This window comes from Anser cygnoides, chromosome 2, assembly GCF_040182565.1.
Source record: "Anser cygnoides isolate HZ-2024a breed goose chromosome 2, Taihu_goose_T2T_genome, whole genome shotgun sequence".
Classification (NCBI taxonomy): Eukaryota; Metazoa; Chordata; class Aves; order Anseriformes; family Anatidae; genus Anser; species Anser cygnoides.
The window spans coordinates 27,205,055-27,220,753 of NC_089874.1; the positions used below are offsets into that span (position 1 = coordinate 27,205,055).

At 60.3% G+C, this 15,699-nt stretch overlaps 2 protein-coding genes across 2 annotated transcripts; one reads left to right on the forward strand and one right to left on the reverse strand.

Moving 5' to 3' along the window:
* Window positions 1–266: 266 nt before the first annotated feature.
* On the forward strand, window positions 267–5,265 carry DLX6 (distal-less homeobox 6). Its single transcript, XM_066991752.1, has 3 exons — window positions 267–1,159; window positions 1,997–2,190; window positions 4,022–5,265. The coding sequence occupies exons 1-3, from the start codon at window positions 802–804 to the stop codon at window positions 4,271–4,273; spliced, it is 804 nt and encodes a 267-aa protein (XP_066847853.1). The 5' UTR covers window positions 267–801; the 3' UTR covers window positions 4,274–5,265.
* Window positions 5,266–11,883: 6,618 nt separating this feature from the next.
* On the reverse strand, window positions 11,884–14,850 carry DLX5 (distal-less homeobox 5). The gene is made up of 3 exons (XM_048075398.2): window positions 14,232–14,850; window positions 12,775–12,959; window positions 11,884–12,596 (listed from the first exon to the last, which is right to left on the reverse strand). Exons 1-3 carry the CDS (start codon window positions 14,584–14,586, stop codon window positions 12,264–12,266), a joined length of 873 nt encoding a protein of 290 aa, XP_047931355.1. The 5' UTR covers window positions 14,587–14,850; the 3' UTR covers window positions 11,884–12,263.
* Window positions 14,851–15,699: the final 849 nt, after the last annotated feature.

Here is a 15,699-nt window from a genome sequence, read left to right on the forward strand (position 1 = left end):
CTAACCGCACGTAGCCATTTGCATATATTTGAAAGCGATTACGGGAGCCGCTGCTTTCAGGCGGAAAAAATGCGCCGCTTCGCCGGAGCGGGCCCGGCCGCCGGCGGCGCGCAGCGCGAAAATACCGCGCAGGGGGGAGAAAAACGGGGGGGGGGGGGCGCGGATTTTGGGGGGGTGGGGGGGAGAGGAGGGGGGCGAGCGGGGGCGCGCATCCCCTCGGCTCTTCCTCCCCCCCCCCCCCTTTGCGCGCAAGAGCGCGGGGCGCGCAAAGAGCGCGCAAAAAGGGGGGGGGGGTGGCGCGCCCGGGGAGGATGCGCGGCGCGCCCCCGCGCGCAGAGGCGCGCGCCGGCGCGCCGTGTCGGTGACGTCAGGGGGCCGAGTGACCAATGGGGAGGCGCTGCCCTCCGGAGCCGAACCATTCGACTTGTGGCGTCCCTGCCCTGCGCGCCCAGGCGCGCCGGAGCCCAACTTTGGCAGAAGCCACCTTAAAAACCTCCGCCCGGGACTCCGCCGGCCCCCAAAAACACCCGTCGGGGGGAATGAGGAGCGGGGAGGAAAGGCGCCGGGAGTAGCCCTCCCTCCCCCCCCCCTCCCCGCTCGGCACACACCGCCCTCCCTCCCCTCTCCTCTCCTCTCCTCCCCTCCCTCCCTCCCTCCCTCGGTTAACAAGGCCCCTCGCACCACGGCGCCTTAAAAAAATAAATCCCCGCCGCCTCCAGCCGCGCCGCGGTGGTGGCCGGGCAGGGCGGCCGCGGGCGGGGGGCGAGCCGGAGAGCGCCGCTCTCTGCCTCCCCGGCGTCGATGATGACCATGACCACGATGGCTGACGGGCTGGACGCGCAAGACTCCTCCAAGTCCGCCTTCATGGAGTTCGGGCAGCAGCAGCCGCCGCCGCAGCCGCCGCCGCCGCCCCACTCCCAGCAGAGCTCGCCGGCCATGGCCGGCGCCCACTACCCGCTGCACTGCCTGCACTCCGCCGCCGGCTCGCACCCGCACCACCAGCACCACCACCACAGCTCGCCCTACTCCGGCACCGCCGGCTCCTACAACCACCGCTCGCTGGCCGCCTACCCCTACGTGAGCCACTCGCAGCACAGCCCTTACCTCCAGTCCTACCACAACAGCAGCGCGGCCAGCCAGACGCGGGCGGACGATGCAGGTGAGCGGGGGGGGCCCGGCTCTCCCGGAGAATCCCCCCCCCCCCCCCCGGCGGATCCCCCCCTAACCCCCCCCGACCCCCGGGGCGCCGGCAGCAGGACGCGCGGAGCCCCCCCGGGGCGTCCCCCCGCGCCGTGCCCCCCGACGGCCGCGGTGCCCCCGGTGCGGGGCGGCGGCGCCCACCCGCTCGCCTCCCGCCGGGCGCCGGGCTCCGCTCGGCGAGGCTCGGCTGCGGCCGGCTGGAGGCAAAATTCCTGCTAACACCTGAGGAGTGAAAGTTTCCGGGCGAGTGGGTCGCATTCCGCTTTGCTTTGGGGCCGTCTGATTTATGGTGGTTTTTGTTGTTTTTTTTTCTTTTTCTTTTTCTTTAAAATAATCCGGGAGCAGATCGTTTGTATGTATTCACCCGAAGGGGCAAGGCAGGGGGGCGGGGGGGGGGGAAGCATTGTTGGCAGTCTCGGGCTGCTGCTTCCCCGACCACCAAACTGGCGACGCGAAGTCGATGAGCCGGGGGAAACCTGGATGGCCGGGGAAGCAGCAGCCCCCTCGCCAAGCCGGCGCGGCGCTCCGTTGATTATTTTGCTTACTGTTTTTCCGATTATTCCTCTTATTTTTTCCCCTGGGAAGGGCAGCGTGCCCACCCTGCGAGGGGACCCCCGCGAGGAGCCGTGCCTGCTGATCCCGCAGCAGCCGCTGCGATGCTGCCGAAGCGGTGCCGAGGCAGGCTGCGGGGCTCCTCGGAGCCGTCCCGACCGAAAAAAAAAAAACGATTTAATAGCTAAAGGAGGGTCGTGCGGCGTTCCCGGCCGAGATTTCAACTGTGCTGTTTTGCTTGCAGATCAGCAAAAAACAACGGTGATCGAAAACGGTGAAATCAGATTCAATGGAAAAGGGAAAAAGATTCGGAAGCCTCGAACCATTTACTCTAGTCTACAACTTCAGGCTTTAAATCATCGCTTTCAGCAGACTCAGTACCTGGCACTTCCAGAGAGAGCTGAACTGGCAGCTTCATTAGGACTTACCCAGACACAGGTAATTACTGGGAATCCCAAATCACTGAAATCCGGCTCGAGCAATAAAGGCCAAGCCCGGTGCGCTGGTCCCTAGGCGTTTTGGCCTCTGTACAGGAACGGTAGCAAAGGTAACGCACACGGCCCCGTATCTATCGCGATAGGACTTATTTAATGCACGACAGAGAAAACGGTCTTCTGCTGAAGTAACTGAACGTGCCCTTCCTTCCCTCAGCCGCCTGCTGAGCAAACGCTCCCCTTTTGATGTCACAAATAAAATTCTTAAATTGCCTATATTTTTCGGATGAGACTAATTCCAGCACCGACGTGCAATTGCCCAGCTGTGGAAAGGAGAACAAAACAAAGGCGAGGAAGCCTTGGGCCTGATGTAGAGCTAAAAGAAAAGGAAAGCTGCATCGTAGCAACCTAGAGGTAGAGAGAAAGCAGGAACACGTTAGGAAATACCTGTAAAATCAATAGTTAATTCATCCTGGATGACTAACGCAAATGCAGTGGTTACCCTTGGGCAAAATGTACAGAAGGTGATAATAGATCTGAAGATCAAAGCAGCCATGTACGAAATTATAGCAGGTTAAGCCATAGTTAAGTGTGGTTGGAGTAGCTGTGCCATTCTGCTAATTTAAGCCTGAGAGACACATGAGGCATTACAGACTTCCCGAGCTGGGGTTTGCGGAGAAGCGCACGGATAGATGGGATCAATTCGGGCAAAATGTAATCATGTGAATTTATGAGCTTAACAAATAACTTCACTGTTTTATCATTGTCGTTGATAACAGCTGCTTCCAGCCAGCGATTTTTAAATGCTCGGCAAACATTAATCACGGAAATAGACCTGATGGCCATACAAATGGGATGCTGGTGTATTTAGCGTGCACGCTCTCCCTCTCTCCCTCTCTCTCTCACGTAGATTTAAGGGCCCGATCCTGACAATGCGGACAGGCAAGCACCCCTGCCTATGTCCCACCATTCCATCTGCAAAGTTTGCAAGGTCAAGAGACAACACATTCGGGAGTTGTCTTTGTTTGATTTCGGGACATGTATTTATATATATATATATATATACGTATGGCTCTCATCTATATCATCCGTAGCATAATAGTTCTGATCTGCCATGGCGGGCCCGATCCTGGCACGCCTCTGTGAAGGCTGACTCCTTCCTCGGCACTTTGGCTGGGTTAGGAGCAGGATGGGACCCAGAGCAACCCTGATAGCCGATCGCTCTCTGAGAAAAGAGAATTTTCATTCCCTTAAAGCCAACTCTTAAAATAAAGCTACAGTCCCGGCTCTGTTGTGCCTCCTCCCCTGTCACCCAAGCGAGGAGCGTTTGGCCGTGCATGCTTTCGGATGCGTGGTTTCCGCGTAAAGATGCCCTTTGTCTCTTGGCTCCCCTCTCCTGGCACAGACCCGTATGAGTGCCCGTGTTTGACAACGGCGTGCCCAAACGAGCAAGTGACCCCCCCAGACCCTGAACGGGGCACCCGCGGGAAGGCATTAACACACGCGGGCACGTGTAAAGCAGGAGGGCTCAGAGCACGGCCCCTACTCCAGCCTGATCAATCTGGCCTGCCCAGGCAAAATCACGCTCCGGCTTAAAACCTGCGTCCACCTCGCTTTCCAGCTCCGCTCTTCCTCTGCTGTTCTCTCCGGTCACATCCAGAGCCCAAGAGCAGCAGTAGCTCACCCTCCTCTCCCACTGCCCACCCCCAGCCTGACACCCGGATGGCGTGGACTCTCCAGACCCTCTCTCGGAGCAAAACCACAGCCCCCGGGATCTTCCCTGCCGGGCCCTGGGTGCTCACGGCAGCCTAATATTTGCTGCGTTTTGCTTACAGGTGAAGATCTGGTTTCAGAACAAACGCTCCAAATTTAAGAAGCTGCTGAAGCAGGGCAGCAACCCCCACGAGAGCGACCCTCTGCCCGGCTCCGCTGCCCTGTCCCCTCGCTCGCCAGCCCTGCCTCCAGTCTGGGACGTTTCAGCTTCTGCCAAGGGAGTCAATATGCCTCCCAACAGCTACATGCCTGGCTATTCTCACTGGTATTCTTCTCCACATCAAGACACAATGCAGAGACCACAAATGATGTGAATTGTCCAAGAGAAATAATCTCCCAAGAACGCCTCGTCTCGACATGGCAAAAAGTTCCCCTGCTTTGCCAAGCCGTGCCAGCTAGCAGGCTCTGTGTGAACTTGTAGATGCGGCAAAGAGACAGAGTGGCTTTATTTTCTTTCTCCTTTTTTTTTTTTTTTCTTTTTTTTTAAAGTAACCTCAGCGATTGATCTCGACCAGAAAGACACAATTTTCATCCTGGCGCACAGAAGACACTTCTCTTTAGGATATTTTCATTTGGACTCCAAGGCACCAGCCTCTTTCTCTGTGGAGTATACGTCAAAACAAACTTTTTACTGACTTTGCCCACAAGAAGAACCTGAATCTACAGCGGCAGCCGTTTTTACTTGTTTAATGAGCTAAAGACATTACACGATGAAAGAGAGACTAGTCAAAGCTCCTTCATTTTTATTCACCAAATGCGGACTGGGGAAAAAGATGAAAAGAGAGAAGAAGAAGGGATAAAAAAAAAAAAAAAAGCGAAGAGGGGAAAAGAAAGAGAACTGCTTGACGATGAAAATAACGCTGTGAGCCCCGAACATTGCCACGCAGCGAAACCTGCATGCTTTCCCGCAGCGGAGCGGGCTGCGGCTCGGAGGCGAGCACCGGCTCCGCCGCCCGGAGCCCCTCGCACACGCGTGGGGCCGCAGGGCCACGGGGTGACACGGGCAGGGGGTGACACGGCCCCCCAGGTCCCCGGTCCCCCGGCCCCGGGCAGCGGCAGGACAGACGGAGCCAGGGGCGGCTCAGCGCCGGCGTCCCCCCCGCTCGTGAAGCCAGAGGGACCTTTCTCCCGAGCAACCTTTTTCTGTATATATTGTTGAATTTTAGTTGTACATATACTTTGTATGGTTTTGTCTTCTTTCATATATAGAGAGTAAAAGCCACAAAACGCCCGCCCGCCTCGCGTGTCTCTGCCGCGGCCCCCCGCTCCCCCCCCGGCCCCGCGCAGCGCGGCAGCGCCCCGACCCCAATCCCAAACCAATCCCGACCCCGATCCCAATCCCGACCCCAAAACCGGTCCCGGTGCGGGCAGGGACCAGCCCAGCCCGCAGAAGCCCCCGGCCGCTGCTGCGATCGCGCCGCTCCCTCCCTCTGCGCTTCCCCCCCCCGAGGACAGCTCGGAGCCCTGCCTTGCCTCGGAAGGTCGGAGAAGCAAAATTATTAGGAAAGGAGGCGCCCTCCTTTGTTTTTTTTTCAACAGCAGACAATGAAAGCCGAGGAGTGCTCTGCAAAGCCTCGAAAGGTGCCTAGGCACACGCCGCGCTGGCCAGCGAGCTGCAGCCCTCCTGGCTGGTGGCAAGCACGGCGACCACCGCAAATGCAAAGCCCTTTCCTGATCCGAGCTGCGTGCCCCATACTGCGAGAATTAATGGCTAGAGACCTGGGCATCCTGCAAATTATGAACCTTGAAACCACTGAGCCATTTATCAGAAGTCAATAGAGATCCTCAGAGTGCTCCGTATAATGACAGCTACACACAGTCGTGCAAAAGGACAGTCACTATAATTAGACACAAAGCAAAGACTACTTACCAATATACCAGTTTTTTGGGGGGTGTTTTTTTGTTTTTTTTTGAGCAACTTCCACGCTCAGTCAGTCTTCAGAGTGGTTTAAAACCGATCAGTCTTGTCATTTTCTACCATTCGTATTGTTACATTAGGAAAAATGTTTTCTTTTCTTTTTTTCCCCTTCCCACTGTGAAACTTTGGGTTCAGAGCTCCCCAGGATCAATTCTGAACAAAGCCTCCAGCTGCAGTGCCATCCAATTTGAAGCAGACATTGGGGACAATTTAAGGTTTTTATCCACAAGAAGGTTTTTTTCCATTCTCTTAAATGCAGCCATAATTAGAGTAATTTTTCATGTAGCCCGCTGATTACAGCGTTTTTACCGTCAAAGATAATTACCTGTAATTTTCTTCCACTTTTAATACTAAAAAGCCATCTTTATTTAGATTCAGGAACAGGAAAGGCGAAACAAAAGAGGAAAATTATTCTGTTATTCATACACAAATTGCAGAGACGTAGGGCCTAAAATTGAAAATTAACCAAAATTATAATGCTGAAAAGAATGGAAGAGGCTTCAGAAGTACAGCTGCTAGTGGGGCTCACTGAATTATTCAGATGACACTGGAGAGAAAGCTACCATACATTTAAACCAACAGCATCCTGCGCGGGGATGTGCGGGCGTGTGCGAGCGCCCTGCTCGCTCCGCATCAGCCCCGTTTACACGCGCACACGGGCGCTGCCTTCGCGCCGGTTCCCCGAGCTCCCGCAGAACGGGGCTGAGGCTCGGGTGAGCCCCCGGGACCGGTAACCGGGCCGAGCCGGGCCGAGCCGAGCCGAGACTGTTTGCCCCCCCCCTCCGCCCCCCCCCCCCGCCCCGCTCCGCTTTAACCCTTTCGGCGCCGAGCAGAGGCTGGGGGAGGCCGAGGGGGGCTCGCTTCTCCCCGTGGGCTGCAGCGGGGCAGCCCCCGGGTGCGTGGCGCCCACCCCACGCGCGATTCGGAGGGCAGGCTCAAACGATGCCCCGACAGCGAGCGAGCGAGCAGCTAACGAAGCAGCCCAATTAGCGTAACGCGGTGGGAGAAGGTGACACGGGCGCCGGCGGGCTGGGGAGCGAATGACAGCGGAGGCAGAGCCATCTCCCCCACTCGCCCAGGGAGACTCTCATGAAACAGCGGCATCTATGGATGGAGCGGCGGCAGCTCCCCGCGCCTGCCTCCCAGCCGTGCCGAGCCGTGCCGAGCCGTGCCGGGGGCGCGGAGCTCCGCAGGGCTGGGCGAGGCCGCCTCCCCGCCGCCGCTGCCCCCCCCGCGGCACGGCCCGGCACGGCTCGGCACGGCTCGGCACGGCTCGGCACGGCTCGGCACGGCTCGGCACGGCTCGGCACGGCCCGGCACGGCTCGGCACGGCTCGGCACGGCTCGGCACGGCTCGGCACGGCCCGGCACGGCTCGGCGCGCTGTCCCCGCCCCGCCGCAGGGCCAGCGCGTTTTTTCCGCCGGGTGCGGAGCCCCCGCGCAGCCCCTGCGGGAGCCCGGGCCCACCGCCCCCCCCGAGCCCCCCGCCGCCCCCCGAGGGGAGCGGAGCCGCGGAGCCTCCCGGCCCCGGCGGGGGAAAGGAGCGGGGAGGCAGCGACGAAAGAGAAAAGCCGGAGCGTGCCTCGAAGGGAGGCGAGAAGCAGCCGCAAAGCAGCCCCAACCCGAGCCGAACCCCCAAACTTACCCCCTGCGCCAAGCGGTTAGGCAAGGATCGGGGTCTGGGAACCTACACCGACCAGAAGCGGTGTAGGATATTTTTCTGAGTCTCAGGGCAGAAGCTCTTTCTCTATATTCTTGGTTGAGTGAGCACATCCAGGTGTGAAATTGTTTGCACACCCCAGCACCTCTTATATTGCCAGCAAAATTAGCTGTTATTACTGTCACTGTTTAGTGATGGTTAGCTTGATAAAAAAAAACTGCTGTAATCAAGACCTGGCGCATCTTTGCAAATTACAGATAATTGTAAACGTCCAGATTATGATAATAGCATCCTAATCCAGCCTGCAATATAATTATTACAGAGTGTTACATCTGAAACTGTCCAGTAGGGCTAATTCAGCCATTATTTAGACCCTATTTTTGCACTGCAAATGGGTTGCTGAGTTGAAAATGTACGATTGTAATTTCACGGGGCACTCAATGAGTAATGGTATAGGGAGAGAAAAATACAAAAGTGAAATGCGAACAGTAGCGATCAAATCAAACTCCGAAGGACAAAAGGCTGTTTGATTCATAGGGAACGAGAAGAGCGGGAATTAAGAAAAGAGCAAATCAGTGGTCTGCGGCGTTACGTGCCCAAACCTCGAGGAGTGCGAGGCTGCTGGCAGCCGGGGGCTGATGCTCCGGGCTCCTGCCGGGACCGTCCCGCCTGGCACCGCGGATCTTCCCCGCCGAAGGCTCCCCGAAGGCTCCCCCAGCCCCAAACGCCGGCTCCCTCCTGCCCCGGGCCCCCTCCCAGGTGCCCCAAGCCTCGGAACCGGCCGGGGGGAGCCCCGGGGGGAGCCCCAGGGCTGCTGCCGGGCGCGGGGGGCCGGTGCCGGGCACCCTCCGCGGAGAGGTGCGGAGCCTCCGCGCGCCCGCTGGCCCGGTCGTCGGGGGTCCTTAAGGAAATTAGCGCAGCCCCGGCTTAATTGGAATTAATTAGCCAAAAGAGCCTGGCTAACAGGACTACCTGCGGCTAGCCAGGTTAACTCCTCGGGCTGGTTCCCCTCCCGATTAGCTTTCCTTAACCCCGCTCGGCGGGTGCGTGCGAGGGGCTGCGCGGTGCTGCCCGAGGAGGGGGCGCGGGGGGGGGTGGGGGGGACGGACCCCGGCCCCCTCTCCTCTTCCCGGGCTGCAGCAGCCCCCGGCCATCGATAGAAACGGTGCCGAGAAAGGGGAAGGGAAGCTCAGCGGGGAGCTGGGGGAGGAAGCCCCCCGAAGGCGCGGTGCGCGGCGCGTGGAGGGGAGCGCCCAGGGCTCCCGGGGCGCGGGGAGGGCAGGGCGCGGAGTCAGGGCAGGATCCGGCCCGGCGAGGCTCGCTGCTGCTGCTGCTGCGGAGCCCAGGCTGAGGTTTAGGCAACCTCTCCGGGACTGCCGGCGGGAGGAGAGCGAGGAGCCACCGCCAGGCTCCTCCTTGCCAAGTGCTGAATCAGGAGCAGCTACTGGCCGGGGCCGGCTCCCCGGGCCCTCACCTGGAGGGAAATGGGGAGGCCGAGGGGGCCCGGGAGTTTTTCCTGCGGCCTTAAAGGTGGGATGCGTGGGGGGGATGTACACGCAGCCACCCGTGGCGTGGGCGTCGGGATTTATCGGGTCGGTGTCTCTGGCAGATAAACCATCGCTCAGCCTCCTAACTCGCGTGTAAATAGACGCACCGCAGAACAAAGAGCAGAAACGTTTAATTGATGGAAGACAGATTCTCCCTAAAAAGAAAAAAAAAAAAAGAGAGAGAGAGACAGAAAGGGAGGCTTAATGTAAACTCCGCAGTTCCTATTTTCACGGCTCTTGCCTGACCTATAAAACAGGTTATTACGTTACTGCAGGCGTCCGCTGAAACGCCCGAAAGCAAGAAGAGGGGTTTCTCCCCACCCCCCAAGCCCGACTCTCCCCGAGCAATAGATCCCCTTTCCGTAATCCACAGCCGAACCACCTAAAAGTCTGTCAGTCGCAAAATTGCGTGGTAGAAAATCCCTAATGGATGCCACATGGGCGATGCTGCGATGCTCCCCCGCCGGCCGCGCCGCGGAGCGCCCGGAGCCCCGCGCAGGCACCGCGCACCGCGGGGGGAGCCGGAGGGGAGGGAGAGGGCGAAAGAAAAGCCCTAAAAAGCCAGGAGGGCTGCTCGACGCCGTGACAGGTTGGAGGGGGTGGGTTTTTATCCCCGGGGATGGAGGGGGAGGGAAAGGGAACGGCTTCCCGAGGAGGCAGCGCTCCCCCGGGTGGAGGCTCCTCCGTGCCGGGGGATGCGGAGATGCCCGGGCAGGGTGCGGTGGGGCTCCCCTGGGGTTTGTTCCCCGCCGCCCTCGGCTGGGTCAGCTCTGGGTGCGTGTGTAGGGGGGTCTGCCGCGGGTGGGAGAGCTCCAGGGGTGCGGGCAGTGTCAGGAGGCCTCGGGCCGGGGCAGCCGGGGCTGCAGCGTGTGTGTGTGTGTGTGTGTGTGCGTGTGTCAGGCCCTGCGGCTCAGCCCTGGAGCCGCTCGGCACCCACAGGAATGTGGCTCCTCTCGGCTCCCCGAGCTGCCCCGGCTCCGCATGGAAATAGCCGCCAGGAAAAGAGAAGGGAGGGGAAGAGAGAGAGGGAAAAGAAAAAAAAAAAAGAAGAAAAAAAAAGAAAAAAAAGAAAAAAAAAGCCCCGAGCCAGCAATCCGCCGAGCCCAAACCCAGCGTCAGACAAAGGACAGTTCATCCCATCCCCTTCCCGGGGAGGCCCGCACAAGCCAGGCTCCCTCCGGCCGCCGCCGGAGCCCCGGGGTGCGCCCCGCCGGGGGCAGGCGCCGGGGTGAGCGGGGCTGGGGGGGCCCGGAGCATCCCCCCGGCCAGGGGCTCTGCCCGGGGGGCTGCCGGCCGGACACCTCGCGTGTGCTACCCGGGTCTGGCTGCCCTCCCCCGGGACGCCGTGCCAGGCTCCTGCCCCTCTATATGGGAAGAAATTAATGGTGGAGAGGGGGCGACGGGGAAACCGAGCCGGGGCTGGAGGGGGGCGAGGGGAGCGGTGCCGGAGCCGGGGCTCCCCGGCGGGGCAAATCCCCAGCTCTGCCCGCATCCCGCTGCCCCGCATCCCGCTGCCCCGCAGCCCTTCCTGCCCTCCCTGCCCCTGCAGGTTACAAGAGCCCAGCAGCTCTTCAAAGGAAAGGGGGGGGGACCGACCTGGGAAAGAGACTTCCACCTCCTGTGTCCGAGCCTTTCCGCGAAGGGAAGGAATCTCAGGGAGGGGGGGGGGAAGCTCTTGCTGCAGGTTAAAAAAATAAAAAAAAAAATAAAATAAATAAATTAATGCTTGGCTAGAGCGAAATGAAGAGAAGAACAGAAGAAAATGAAAAGGTCGAGCATTTTTTTTTTCTTTTTTCTTTTCAGGAGGTGGAAATTGTAGCAGCAGACAAAGCCGAGCGTTTCAGCAGCTCCACGGCCGCGGAAACTCCCCGCAACCTGGCGGGGGAAACGAGCAGGAGCCGGTGCCCGGAGCCGCCGTGGGGCTGCGGGAGAGGCCCGGCTCCCCCCGGCTCCCCCCGGCTCCCCCCGGCTCCCCCCGGCTCCCCCCGGCAGGGCTGCCCGCTCCCCGGCACCGTGCCCGGCGGCACCCCCGCACCCTCCCCGGCTTTCAGGGCGAAGCTTTCAGCGAGCAGCCCTGTCTATTGTATTGCAGGGCGTTTAGCAACCCCCAGACCTGTTACAAAACAGCACCCCCGGGGCTGCTTTCCTTGGGGGGGGAGGGGGGGGAGCGCACCGCACGCAGCACGGCGGCGGGAGCAAGCCCCCCGCAGGTAAGCGCACCGGGGGGGGGGGGGACGACACATTTTCGGGTCCTCTCCCAGCCCTGCGGGCTCCGTCCCCGCCGAGCCCCGGTGGCCGGGGGCAGCTCGGAGCCCGGGCATCCTCCGCCGGGCGTTTGTGCGTGCGGAGCCGGCCAAGTCCCTCCTTCAGACGGACCCGCTGCGAGCGCCCCAGCCCGGCTTTTAATGGGAGCGAGGGGAGCGGAGCCCTCGTTTTTCTCCTTTTCTCGTATTCAGCGGCTCCCTCGGACGGAGAGGTAATTTGTGTAATTAGCCGGGCTGTGGAGTGCGCGGCTCTCGACGCTAATTGCTCTCGGGGCGGCTGGAGGCGAGACCCCCGCTTCCAGCTTCGCTTCGGCAGCAGCCGCGACCCCATAAAAAACCCCATGGGCTGCGGGGAGCCGCGCCGCAACCCCTCGGTGGCGGGGGCCGCATCCTGCCCAGCCCCCGCGCCCTGCTCAGCACCCGCCGGCCTCGTCCCTCTCCGCAAAAACCCGGCCTTCTTTTTCCTTTTTCCTCCTTTTTTTTTTTTTCTTTTCCTTTCTCACCGGCAGAAGAAGGGGGGAATTTGGAAACGCTCCTCGTGGTCGAAATAATTTTATTTTATTCAGAATATACAGTTTAATTCCTCTATCTACAATTATTTACAGGGTTAAAATAACATTGAAAAAAAGTCTCTGGAAAAGTTGAGGTCATAGATTTCAAGGCACCATTGATAGTGTCCACAGCTGAGCCAAAAAATGTCCGTATCGTATAAAAAAGGGTTTCCTTTGAAATGCAATAAGTTACATGCACAAGCTTTACACATTTTAATCTTTTTTTGTTTGTTTGTTTGTTTCGTTTCCCTTTAAAAATTCCCCATATGCATTCCTTTCGTTATTATTCCTTAACAGTAAAACACAGGAGTCCAAGGAACAAATAATAATAATAATAATAATTAATAATAATAAAGGGTCAGGCTCTAATAAATTGTCCCAGAGGCCAGCGCTAACGGGTGCTGTAGGGAGCCGTGGGGTTGGAGGTGGGAGTTGATGGAGTTGGCACCGGGGTACCAGGAAGAGGAGCTCTCCAGGTAGCTGGATGCGGGGGACGGGTTGGAGTTTGGAGGGTGAGCGTGTGCGTGGGCATGGTGGCTGAGGGAGCGGGACGAGCCCTGAGGTTCCCAAACCGCAGGCGACTGGGGCGAGTTGCAGGCCATGGGGTCGCTGGAGCTGGGGCTGTGCTCCGGAGGCATCTCCCCGTTCTTCATGATCTTCTTGATCTTGGACCGCTTGTTCTGGAACCAGATTTTCACCTGGGAAGGGGGGACGGGAGGAGAGAGGAGGAGGAGGAGGAGGAAAGCGACACCGTTACTGCCAGCCCGGGCACGGGAGCGCCGGGGGAGACCCCGCCGGCCCCCGGCCCCTCGACCCTGCCCTTCCCGGCTCCCCATCCCGCCGTGCCGAGCCGTGCCGGGCCGTGCCGGGCCGTACCTGTGTCTGCGTGAGTCCCAGCGAGGCGGCCAGCTCGGCCCGCTCGGGCAGGGCGAGGTACTGAGTCTTCTGGAACCTCCTCTGCAACGCCGCCAGCTGAAAGCTGGAATAAATAGTCCGGGGTTTGCGCACTTTCTTTGGTTTGCCGTTCACCATCCTCACCTCGGGCTCCGCCACCTCCTTCTCTGCACGGGCGCAAGGGCGGGAGGGAGACAGACAGACAGACAGACAGACGCACAGACAAGACAGACACGCAGACGTTAAGGCGCGGGGCCCGGACACGGCGGCGGCGTTGTCCCGCCCGCGGGCCGAGCCGAGCCGAGCCGAGCCGGGCCGGGCAGCGGCGCCGGCCCGACGGGGCCCCCGCGGCTCCCCCCCCCGGGCTCCTCCCGCCGGGGCTCCGCCGGGGGGGGCCGCTCCCTGCCCTCCGGGACCGACCCCCCCCGGGGCTCCTCCGCCTCCTGCGGCCGCGCCGGGCGCCGGGGCTCCTCCGGGCCGGGCGGCCCCGGGCGGCGGCGGCGCCGAGCGGCCGGGAGCGCGGGGCCTCGCCCCCCACGCGTGGGGTTTGCGCGGATCCGGCCCCCGCAGCCCGACCCCCGGCGGCGATCGCTTCCCCCGCACGTCCCCAAGCCGCTCTGGTCCCCAGCCGAGCCCCCCCCCCCCCCCCCCTCCATGCGCTCGGCTGGGGGCTCGCCGGATTTATTGATTTTTCCCCCCTTTCATTTATTCCCCCCCCCCATCTTAGGAAGCAGTAAAGGCAAAGCGCTAAAAACGCGGTAAAAAAAAAAAAAAAAAAACTAAAAAAATAAAATCCTCCGGCTCTGCAGCCCTGCCGCCGCGGGGCTCCCCCCTCCCACTCTCCTCCCCCGCCCCTCCGAGCGCAGGGGGAAGGAAAACTTTCTTTGCCACCGCGAAGCCGAGGCGGAGGCGCACAACAAGGCTCGGCTCTTTTCCCCCTCTTCCTGCGGGGGGAAGGAGGAGGGAGGCAGCCGGGGAGGGGGGGGGGGCCGGGGCCGCTGCCCGACGGCTGCTTGCCTGCAGCACCACCACCGGTAGCCCTTTCCGACGGGCTCCGTGCGCTTCGCATCGCGCGGGGTGGGCAGGAAAACTACACCCGGCCTTCCCCCCTTAAAAAAATAATAACCTTTTTTTTTTCCTTTTTATTTTCTTTTTTTCCTTTCTTTTTTTCTTTTTTTTCTTTCTTTTTTCTTTCATTTTTCTTTCATTTTTCTTTCTTTTTTCTTTCTTTCTTTCTTTCTTTCTTTTTTGGCTTTCTATTTTCTTTCTATCTTTTTTTTGTTTTTGTTTTCCTTTTTTTCCCCCTTTCTTTTATTTTTTCCCTTCTCTCTGCTGGCAGCTGCATCCCCTCCGTCCCCGGGGCAGGGTCGGGACGCTCTCCACCCCCCCCCACCCCCGGGGCTCCCCTCCGGCCGCCCCCCCCGGAGCCCAGCTCTCACCTGGCTGGCTGCCGGAGCCCTGGACGCGGTTGTAAGCCCCGCTGTACTGGTGGTAGGGGCTGGCGTAGCTGTAGTCTGCATAGGCTTTGGCGGGATAGTTCCCGGCGGATCCGTTCATGCCGTGGTACTGGTACTGGTAGGGGTTGAGCGCTTTGCCGTAGGAAGCCGAGGTAGGCGAGCAGTAGCCGTGCGGGGCTCCCCCCGTCGGGCTGTAGTAGTCGGAATCCGTCGCCGAGGACTCGGGCAAAGTGGGAGACTCCTGGGACGGGTGGTGCATGGCTGCGGCGCTCTGGAAAGGAGCCTGGAAGTCGCCGGACCTGACGGTGGGGACCCTTCTGTCAAATACTCCTGTCATAGCTCGGAGCCGGCTGCGGGCTGGGGCTGCTGCTGGGGCTGCTCGGGGCTAAGCAGCCATGGCTGGGGGAGGAGGCTGCGGCGCTGTGTCTGTCTCCGGCAGACTGCTGGCTGGGGCGCAGCATAGGCTTGGTTAAATCCTTAATTGCGCTCTTACGCACAGCAGGGTGGATCGGGTTCCATTGGCCAGAGCAATCGGGAGCAGCGACACCCTAACTCGTCCAACTAGTTTAGCACAACAAAGCTTCGGCTTAAAAAAAAAAAAAAAAAAAAGGAAAAAAAAAAAAGTCCCATTCAAGCTCTTTTAAAGTGAATACCAACAGCAACATCCGAGGCAGAGCGGTGGGGAGGTTTCCGTCTCCCCCCCCCAGCACCGTGCAGCCTCCGAGGGGGCTCGGCCGGCCCCCAGCCCCCAGCCCGCAGCACCGGAGGGGGGGGGGGGGGGGGCGGAGAAGCCCCCCCCGGGCTGTGCTGCCCCGCTCCTGCCGGCCTCGCCGGTGGCTCGGGAGCACCCCGCCGGTCCCCGGTGCGATTTCAGCTCCGGTGGCGGTAATGGTTAGCGCCTAGCCTCACCCGGCTTGCTCTTCCCCTCCTGGGGGACGTGGTCCGGAGCGTGTGCGTTAAGAGAAATAAACCCTCTAATAAACCCTCGTACCACCCCCCCCCCCAAAAAAAAAAAAGAAAAAGAAAAAGGAAAAAAAAATCTCGGTTTTTGGTTGCATCATTTCCTGCATCCCCACCGCCCCGGGCCGCCTGCAGGCAGGTCCGGCTCCGGTGGAGCCCAAATCCCCCATCACACCTCCGCCGTCGCAAGAGCCCTGCCGCGGGGTGGCAGCCCCCCAGAGGGGGGGGGCGAGGGGCTCGTCCCCCTTTCCCTCGCCCCCCAGCACCCCAAAACCCGTCCAGAGGAGCCGCAGCCGCCTCCTCCGAGCCCCGGGACCGGGGAGCGGCCGGGACGGGGCGAGCCGCTCTCCGGCTGTGCCCGGCCGCGGTGATTTCTATGGCGAAAAAAATGGATCGGATTTTACAAGACACTAAGGAAAACAAATAAAAGGCTGTTTTCAGTGACCTGGAGTTGTAGATTTTTTTTTTCCTTTTTTCTGAAGTTGTTTAC